The sequence below is a fragment of the Ctenopharyngodon idella genome, chromosome 14 (assembly GCF_019924925.1).
Source record: "Ctenopharyngodon idella isolate HZGC_01 chromosome 14, HZGC01, whole genome shotgun sequence".
Taxonomy (NCBI): Eukaryota; Metazoa; Chordata; class Actinopteri; order Cypriniformes; family Xenocyprididae; genus Ctenopharyngodon; species Ctenopharyngodon idella.
The window spans coordinates 25,031,089-25,041,156 of NC_067233.1; the positions used below are offsets into that span (position 1 = coordinate 25,031,089).

Genomic DNA, 10,068 nt, shown 5'->3' on the forward strand with positions numbered 1-10,068 from the left:
ACACGTTCTTCATAGAAAAGGTGTTATTTTTATTTACTTGTTTGTTTGAACATGTTTAATGCATTTTAAATAACTTAATAGATAACCCTGTTAAGCATTATATAAATAATATAATAAAGTAATAATGTTTGGTATTGTTATAAAAAGTCACCAAAACAAAGCCGCAGAAGTCTATTTAGCAGTTTTCCTGTAAAATGTTATGTCAGTTTTTCTCACAGACGGCCTTTTCCAGACGCTTTTATTGCATAACAATGGTGACACTTTTTTGGAATCTTTCTTTGGCAACAGTGTTTCCCAAAAATCTTTACAAATAGTCAAATATCCACCACTGCAGGATGAAATTACTGACCGACTGTTTCTTAAATTGTTTACCTTGGAAATAAGACAATGTGCTTTTCTAATCCAATATTTTCCATCATGCATTTAACAGACCCATTTTAAAAAAGACCCACTGGACACATTTAAAATAGATTTACTGGATATTAATTTCACCTTCCATTTTGTTTCCTGGAGAGAAATGATAGATATACAAGGCCTCAATCTAAGCTTTCCCATCCTTTCATTTTAGGTACACCCTTCCTTCCTTTACTTCCACTCCCTATCTTTCTTCTCATTTTTAATTATAGTTCAGCATCTACATGATCGTTAATCTTTCAAAAACAGCTTTGTAGCTGCTCTCTCCACCTCTCCATTATGACATTATTATAGTTTGGCCGAGAGGGCTGTAATTGAACTTCAAGTGAAGGCAGAAGGTATAAGACACCAAAAGCCTTGGAGAAACGACGTATTAGGAAACCCCCCAAAAAAGAGACACCAGAGGGCTGGATTTTTTTTTTTTTAATCATTCCAACTATTTTCTTGTTAAAACATGAATTCAACGTTTGATCTCAGACACCGAATCGGAGGAAACGTGTAATAATCTGACGTGGATGCGGAGTCTAGAGCGCCATCAGGCGGCCGCGGATGGATGAAAGGCCGCTCTGGTGGTTAGTTGCGGTATTGCAATATAAGATTTAAAAATAGAGACCTCGAAAACAGCTTATCCCGTTTCTTTCCTTCAACCTCCCATAAACTAAATATAGTCCCTGCCTTGCCACGTCATCTTGCTCTGAGAGCTTTCTGTGCGATATGAAAGTCTTTGGCACAGTTTGTTCCAAGAAACTACTACAGCTGACCTAGATAATCCCAAAGCAAGCACAGAGCTGATATCAAATAGTAATGCTATGGTACTGAATGATTACTATAATCACAGTATGGAATTTTTATGGTATTCTAAAGTACTTCAAAGAATTCCATGATACATAAATTTACGTATAGTATTATCATGTAAAAAAAAAAAAAAAACTATGGTAAATTTTAAGACGCTGATTAAATGTGAATATAAAACACATCGGGTCTATATAAAAACCTCACAATTTAGAGACCAATCAGCATTATTTCATATGAAATTGATATGAGCAAATATTGAAACAAACATTACAATAAAATGTCCATTCATCTATCTCTCTCTATATACATATATATATATATATACAGTATCTCACAGAAGTGAGTACACCCCTCACATTTCTGTAAATATTTTATTATATCTTTTCATGTGACAACACTGAAGAAATGACACTTTGCTACAATGTAGTGAGTGTACAGCTTGTATAACGGTGTAAATTTGCTGTCCCCTCAAAATAACTCAACACACAGCCATTAATGTCTAAACCGCTGGCCACAAAAGTGAGTACACTCCTAAGTGAAAATGTCCAAATTGGGCCCAAAGTGTCAATATTTTGTGTGGCCACCATTATTTTCCAGCACTGCCTTAACCCTCTTGGGCATGGAGTTCACCAGAGCTTCACAGGTTGCCACTGGAGTCCTCTTCCACTCCTCCATGACGACATCACGGAGCTGGTGGATGTTAGAGACCTTGTGCTCCTCCACCTTCTGTTTGAGGATGCCCCACAGATGCTCAATAGGGTTTAGGTCTGGAGACATGCTTGGCCAGTCCATCACCTTTACCCTCAGCTTCTTTAGCAAGGCAGTGGTCGTCTTGGAGGTGTGTTTGGGGTCGTTATCATGTTGGAATACTGCCCTGTGGCCCAGTCTCTGAAGGGAGGGGATCATGCACTGTTGGCATTCATGGTTCCCTCAATGAACTGTAGCTCCCCAGTGCCGGCAGCACTCATGCAGCCCCAGACCATGACACTCCCACCACCATGCTTGACTGTAGGCAAGACACACTTGTCTTTGTACTCCTCACCTGGTTGCCGCCACACACGCTTGACACCATCTGAACCAAATAAGTTTATCTTGGTGTCATCAGACCACAGGACATGGTTCCAGTAATCCATGTCCTTAGTCTGCTTGTCCTCAGCAAACTGTTTGCGGGCTTCCTTCTGGGACGACAGCCATGCAGACCAATTTGATGCAGTGTATGGCGTATGGTCTGAGCACTGACAGGCTGACCCCCCACCCCTTCAACCTCTGCAGCAATCATACATCTATTTCCCAAACACAACCTCTGGATATGACGCTGAGCACGTGCACTCAGCTTCTTTGGTCGACCATGGCGAGGCCTGTTCTGAGTGGAACCTGTCCTGTTAAACCGCTGTATGGTCTTGGCCACCGTGCTGCAGCTCAGTTTCAGGGTCTTGGCAATCTTCTTATAGCCTACGCCATCTTTATGTAGAGCAACAATTCTTTTTTTCAGATCCTCAGAGTTCTTTGCCATGAGGTGCCATGTTGAACTTCCAGTGACCAGTATGAGAGTGAGAGCAATAACACCAAATTTAACACACCTGCTCCCCATTCACACCTGAGACCTTGTAACACTAACGAGTCACATGACACTGGGTTGTATTTGAGTAGATGAGGTGTAGATGAGATATTATATATACAGGTGCTGGTCATATAATTAGAATATCGTGAAAAAGTTCATTTTTTTATTGTAAATTATTTTAAAAAATGAAACTTTCATATATTCTAGATTCCCTACATGTAAAGTAAAACATTTCAAAAGTTTTTTTTTTTTAATTTGTTGATTAGAGCGTACAGCTCATGAAAGTCCAAAATCCAGTATCTCAAAATATTAGAATATTTACATTTGAGTTTCATTAAATGACCATCCCTACAGTATAAATTCCGGGTATCTTTTGTTCTTTGAAACCACACTAATGGGGAAGACTGCTGACTTGGCAATGGTCCAGGAGACAATCATTGACACCCTCCACAAAGAGAATAAGTCACAGAAGGTCATTACTGAATGGGGTGGCTGTTTACAGAGTGTATATCAAAGCATATTAAATGCAAAGTTGACTGGAAGGAAGAAATTGGGTAGGCAAAGGTGCACAAGCAACAGGGATGACCGCAAGCTTGAGAATACTGTCAAGTAAAGCCAATTCAAACACTTGGGAGAGCTTCACAATGAGTAGAATGAAGCCGGAGTCAGCGCATCAAGAGTCACCACACTCAGACATCTTCAGGAAAAGGACTACCAAGCCACTTCTGAACCAGAGACAACGTCAGAAGCATCTTACCTGGGCTAAGGAGAAAAAGAACTGGACAGTGAACAGTGGTCGAAAGTCCTCTTTTCAGATAAAAGTAAATTTTGCATTTCATGTTGAAATCATGGTCCCAGAGTATGAAGGAAAACTGGAGAGGCACAGAATCCAAGCTGCTTGAAGTCTAGTGTGAAGTTTCTGAAGTCAATAATGATTTGGGGGGGCCGTGACGTCTGCTGGTGTTGGTCCATTGTGTTTTATCAAGTGCAAAGTCAATGCAGCCATCTTCCAGGAGATTTTGGAGTACTTTATGCTTCCATCTGCTGACAAGCTTTATGGAGATGCTGATTTCCTTTTCCAGCAGGACTTTAGCACCTGCCCACAGTGCAAAAACCACTTCCAAGTGGTTTGCTGAGCATGATATTACTGTGCTTTATTGGCCAGCCAATATGCCTGACCTGAATCTATGGGATATTTTCAAGAGAAAGATGAGAAACAGTCGATCCAACAATATACAGATGATCTGAAGGCTCAATAGTGCCTCAGCAGTGCCACAGGCTGATCACTTCCATGCCACACTTCACTGATGCTGTAATTTGTGCTAGGAGCAAGTCATTTGCTGCAATATGTCCTGCCGATCAAGTATTGAGTGCACAAAAGAACATACTTTAAAGAACTTGAACTTTTCTGTTTTGCAAATCCATTTTTTGATTGATCTTAGGAAATATTCTAATATTTTGAAATACTGGATTTTGGACTTTCATGAGCTGTACGCTCTAATCATCAAAATTAAAAAAAAAAACTTTGAAATGTTTTACTTTACATGTAGGGAATCTAGAATATATGAAAGTTTCATTTTTAAAAATAATTTATAATAAAAAAATGAACTTTTTGATGATATTCTAATTATATGACCAGCACCTGTATATATATTTATTACACACATACACAAGATTATTATTTGGAGGTCACACCAATGGGTAATAGAAGATAATTCTACACTTAATTAAATGTACAAATTAAGAGTAAATTAATACAAATTTATTTAATATTTTACAAAGCACAACATACAATGACAGAAACAACAGAATGTAAATTCTCATAGTAACCAACTGCAGAGAGACATTGAACATGACTGTGTAAATCAGAATAACTAGTGGATTATGGTGTTTTTTCCATCCTCCTCTGAAGAAAACGGCACTCCAGATATCTAAAATAAACATTTGGGTCCAATAAACAGTCTAGAGCTCTTCTTCTAGGATGCATGCAGCAGCTTGATCTACTCGCCTTCATCGAGTAACATGTTGGGAACTCCTTTGGAGATGGGAAACTCCCTGCCAGATTCAGGACACTGTAAACATCCCTCTATAACCTCAACCTGTGAAGAGAGAACACGTTATTGGCACTAACTCACTTCAGCAAAGTTCATTAAATAAAACCTTTAATGTTTATGTGAAAATGGGTTTGTACAGAGCAAATCAATCACAGAAAATGGCACAAAATATGAGGAACAAATCTAGTTTTAATCTGTTAAAAAGAAGTGTGAAAATATGAGCTTGTGCTGTATTTTGAATAATGGACCCAGTTCACAGACTGTGATGCACTTCCACAGTTATTAACATTGTAAATCCAGTTTTTTATATTTTAAAAATTTTTATTTTTAAATTTTAAAAAAAATTAACGTACATGTACAGTCATTGCTAAAAGTTCTGGCAGTGACAATTTTTTTCACAAAGTTTGCTGCTTCAGTATTTGTAGATTTTTTTCACATTGTACAATAATAAACAATTCTCACATTTTAAAGGCTTTTTATTAGCAAAACATTCAATATATGCAAAGAGGGAATATTTACAGTGTTGACCCTTCTTCATAACCTGTAACTCTGGCAGCTTCTGGGCCAAATCCTGACTTCTGCTTGTCTACTCTCTTTTTGAGGATTGACACAGGTTCTCTATGGTTTTAATATTCAGGGAGTTGTCTGGCCACGGATCCAACATTTCAATGTAATGATCTATGAGCCATTTCATCATGACTCTTGCCTTGTGACATGGTGCTCCATTATGCTGGAAAATGCATGGATCATAACCAAATTGCTCCTGGATGGTTGGGAGAAGTTGCTCTTGCAGGATATTTTGATACCATTCTTTATTCCTGGCAGTGATTTTGGGGCAGAATTGTAAAAGCCCACTCGCTTGCATGAAAAGTAAGCCCACACATGGATGGTCTCAGGATGCTTCACTGCCGGCACGACACAGGACTCACAGTAGCGTTCACCTTTTCTTCTCTGGACAATCGATTTTCCCAAACAGTCGGAAGGGATCTTCATTAGAGAAAATAACTTAACGGTCCAATCCTTGTACTTCTGTAATTTCAGTCTGTCCTTGATGTTTTCTTGGAGGGAAGTGGCTTCTTTGCTGCCCTTCTTGATACCAGGGCGTTGTCCAAAAGTCTTGGCCTCACTGTGCTGCAGATTCACTCACACCCGCCTGCTGCCAATAATGAGCGGCTCTGCACTGGTGATGACATGATTCAGTAGCAACTCCTCAGGAGGACATGGTCCTGGCACTTGCTGGACACGCTAGGACATCCTGCAGTGTTGCCAATTTAGCGATTTTGTCACTAGATTTAGTGACTTCCCCGCCCCTTTTGAGACTTTTTTCAAAAGTTTAGGGACAAATCTAGCAACTTCTTGGACAAACTTATCTAGATTCTTATTTTGCCCACTGATCTATATTCATATTTATATAGCTCAATGAATTTGTCATTATGATATCTACAACCCCAAATCAGAAAAAGTTGGGACAGTATGGAAAACACAAATAAAAAAAGAAAGTAGTGATTTCTAAATTTACTTTGACTTGTATTTCATTGCAGACAATGTGAACAAAATATTTCATGTTTTGTCTGGTCAGCTTAATTTCATTTGTAAATATACATCCTTTCCTGTCATTCAGACCTGCAACACATTCCAAAAAAGGTTGGGACAGGAGCAATTTAGGGCTAGTAACCAGTAAATTGGTTAAATAATGATGTGATTTGAAACAGGTGATGTCAACAGGTGATTGTAATTATGATTTGGTACAAAAGCAGCATCCAAGAAAGGTCTAGTCCTTTAGGAGCAAAGATGGGCCAAGGATTGCCAGTTTGCCAACAAATATGTGCGAAAACTATTGAAATGTTTAAAAACAATGTTCCTCAAAGAAAGATAGGAAGACATTTGCTTATTGCACCTTCAACTGTGCATAACATAATTAAAAGATTCAAGGAATGTGGAGGAATTTCAGTGCGTAAAGGACAAGGGCGCAAGCCTAAGCTGAACAACCGTGATCTCCGATCCCTCAGGCGGCACTGCATCAAGAATCGTCATTCATCTATAAGCGTTATCACCACATGGGCTCAGGACTACTTTGGCAAACCTTCGTCAAGTACCACAATACGTAGTTACATCCACAAATGCCAGTTAAAACTGTACTGTGCCAAAAGGAAGCCCTATGTTAACAGTGTCCAGAAGCGCCGTTGACTTCTCTGGGCTCGGAGGCATCTAGGATGGACCATCACACAGTGGAAACGTGTACTGTGGTCAGATGAATCAGTATTTCAGGTATTTTTGGGGAGAAATGGACGCCGTGTGCTCCGGACCAAAGAAGAAAAGGATCATCCAGACTGTTACCAGCAACAAGTCCAAAAGCCAGGGTCTGTCATGGTATGGGGTTGTGTCAGTGCCCTTGGCAAAGGTAACTTGCACTTCTGTGATGGCACCATTAATGCTGAAAAGTACATAGAGATTGGAGCACAATATGCTGCCTTCAAGAAGACATCTTTTCCAGGGACGTCCATGCATATTTCAACAAGATAATGCAAAACCACATTCTGCACACATTACAAAGTCCTGGCTGCGGAAGAAGAGGATACAGGTACTTGACTGGCCTGCCTGCAGTCCCGACCTGTCTCCAATAGAGAATGTGTGGCGCATTTTGAAGCGCAAAATGCGACAACGAAGACCCCATACTGTTGCCCACCTTAAGACTTGTTTGCAGCAAGAACGGGACAAAATTACACCTGAAACACTTCATCACTTGGTGTCTTCAGTCCCTAAACGTCTAAGTGTTGTGAAAAGGAATGGCAACATTACAAAGTGGTAAATGCTTTACTGTTCCAACTTTTTTTTTTTAAATGTGTTGCAAGAACCAAAATAGGAATTTTTTTTTTTAAATAAATGACAATAAAAATCATGAGGAACACATTAAATAATGTGCTGTTGTATTGTCTGCAATGAAATACAAGTCAAAGTAAATTTAGAAATCACTACTTTTTTTTTTATTTGTGTTTTCCATACTGTACCAACTTTTTCTGATTTGGGGTTGTAGTGACATTTAGCTACCAGTTTTAGCTACTTTCAATTGAAAGCAGTTGGCAACACGGATCCTGAAGCCTTCTTCACTGCAATTGAACCTCTCACTTTGAAGTTCTTGATGATCTGGTAAATGGTTCTTACAGGTGCAAAATTGTTTGCAGCAATTTTCTTGCATGTGAGGCCATTTTGATGCAAAGCAATGATGGCTGCAATGGAGGTAACTATTGCAAACACAAGAACACAATGATTGGAAGCACTTCTTCCCTTCTTTTATAGCAATCAGTCTGCTCCAATCAGAAAGACAGAGTGATTTACCTGACTAGTACTTGTTCACACTTTCATATGTGCTGATGATATGATGTTAGCTGGTGATTTTGTGCAAGGGCCAAAAAACAGTGAAATTTGGGTTTTTGTGATAAAGTTAAATGCATCTGGTCACTCTGCACAATAACCTAGAAACAATGTGAATCAACACCGCAACAACTGAAGCAGCAAACTTTGTGAAACACAAAATTTGTCACTGCCGAAACATTTGGCCATGACTGTATAACGCTGTACTTTGTGTATTGACATTAACATTTCCGAAAGTGTTTCTAGTGTTTCTTCTGACCAACATAATCAATTTCTTGATATTGTTTTCCTCTTTTGGAAAGTCAGATAAATGCTATTGCAGATTTTTTTCCTTTGCTATTGGGGCAAGTGGAAATGCAAATTAAATTTGTTGTAGTTTCTGAAGTTTACCCAACTATGACGACTTCCGCTTCTGAGAGCCTCAGAAATGTGAAAATGGTCCGTAAGAAACTACATTAAGAAAATATTCATGACTTTCTATGAGTCTAATAAACCAGGTTCTTTCAAATAGGTTGTTCATCTGATGTGTCTCACCTCCAGAAGAACCCTGTGAACTTTGCGCAGAAACTCCTCATCATTTTCATAGTTTGGTATGAGTGTGCTGGGCAGGTCCTGAGATTGTCCAAGCTGTTAAAAACACATATAAGCTTAATGGTGCAATGGGACAAACGCTAATATCAGCCCATACGACTATATCATGCATAGATAAAAAACCTCCTGCTTTCTAAACAGTACTTACTGGAAGGTTGTGCAAATTCACCCAACTTCACTCACCCATTCTGCTGCCTGGATCAAGGCGCTCCACTCCAGCTTAGGAATCATCCGGCTCACAAACTGAGCATTGAACTCCAACTCATTCACTTTCACTTCTGTTGCCTTCATTCATGAGCCAAGACAGAACAAGACTCAGATTTGTCAGTGACAGTAGTGTGACATGCTCTAAATTCAACATTTTTTCTATCCATTTGATAACTTTTTGCATTTAAACAGTTGTTATGAGCTCATGGTAATTCAAAGACGACATTTAACATTTGTCACACTGCAGGACTACTTCAAAACAGCGATTAGTCACTTAATTTTAACCAAAAATCTTTATGGTAAAAAAGTTACATGAACATACAAATGTAGTAGCTTCTCTGTAACTTTGAATTCTGAGCGGTGAGTTCGCAGAAAAAGCTTTTAAGTGCTAATAAATTACTGCTGCATATTGTATTTATGTGTATCTGTCTATCTGATAAATAAACTCTAACCAGTAATGAAAACACTGCGCGTCAATCTCACCTTGATAATAAGTGGGTATCCTTTAACCACACCTTTCACATGTGATGTTAACATGTTATGCGTTAACAGCTTCATTTCGGCAGTATTTGGCGATATATTTCAGGAACAAAACACGAAAGTTTGATGATTACAGAAGCGTTGAATTACAAACATAAGCATAACAACCACATGCGTTTATCGCAATGACTGCGTGCAACCGCTAAAACAAGCTCCCTGAGAAACAGAGTGGGGTGTATTTGGTTCCGCTTGTGATGTGAATTCAGAGCTGACTAGATTTTTTTTTTTAAATCGTTGTGTAGAAATTGCTAATAATATGTGACTATATCTTAGTGAGTGAGTTGTTGTGTTCAAACTACAATTACACAAACGAGTTTCTCTGGTGGTTCTGAATGTTGATTTCAAACTTCCCGTTCAAAACCGTGTTAAATGATCACAATGTTTGTGAATTCTGTGCTCCGAACTAAAATTTAATTAAATTTTTAATAATAGCTGTTGAGTAACAAGTAAACACTGGCATACTGTCAGGCAAGAATCGGCAGAATTATGAAGGCAGATCGTCAGGCAGGGCCAAAATGTTTTCAAGTGTACTAA

The 10,068-nt window shown here is 38.8% G+C and overlaps 1 protein-coding gene across 1 annotated transcript; it reads right to left on the minus strand.

The window, feature by feature from the left end:
• Positions 1 to 4,510: 4,510 nt before the first annotated feature.
• trmt112 (tRNA methyltransferase activator subunit 11-2) lies at positions 4,511 to 9,709 on the minus strand. Its single transcript, XM_051918549.1, has 4 exons — positions 9,478 to 9,709; positions 8,971 to 9,072; positions 8,731 to 8,823; positions 4,511 to 4,869 (listed from the first exon to the last, which is right to left on the minus strand). The coding sequence occupies exons 1-4, from the start codon at positions 9,550 to 9,552 to the stop codon at positions 4,771 to 4,773; spliced, it is 369 nt and encodes a 122-aa protein (XP_051774509.1). The 5' UTR covers positions 9,553 to 9,709; the 3' UTR covers positions 4,511 to 4,770.
• Positions 9,710 to 10,068: the final 359 nt, after the last annotated feature.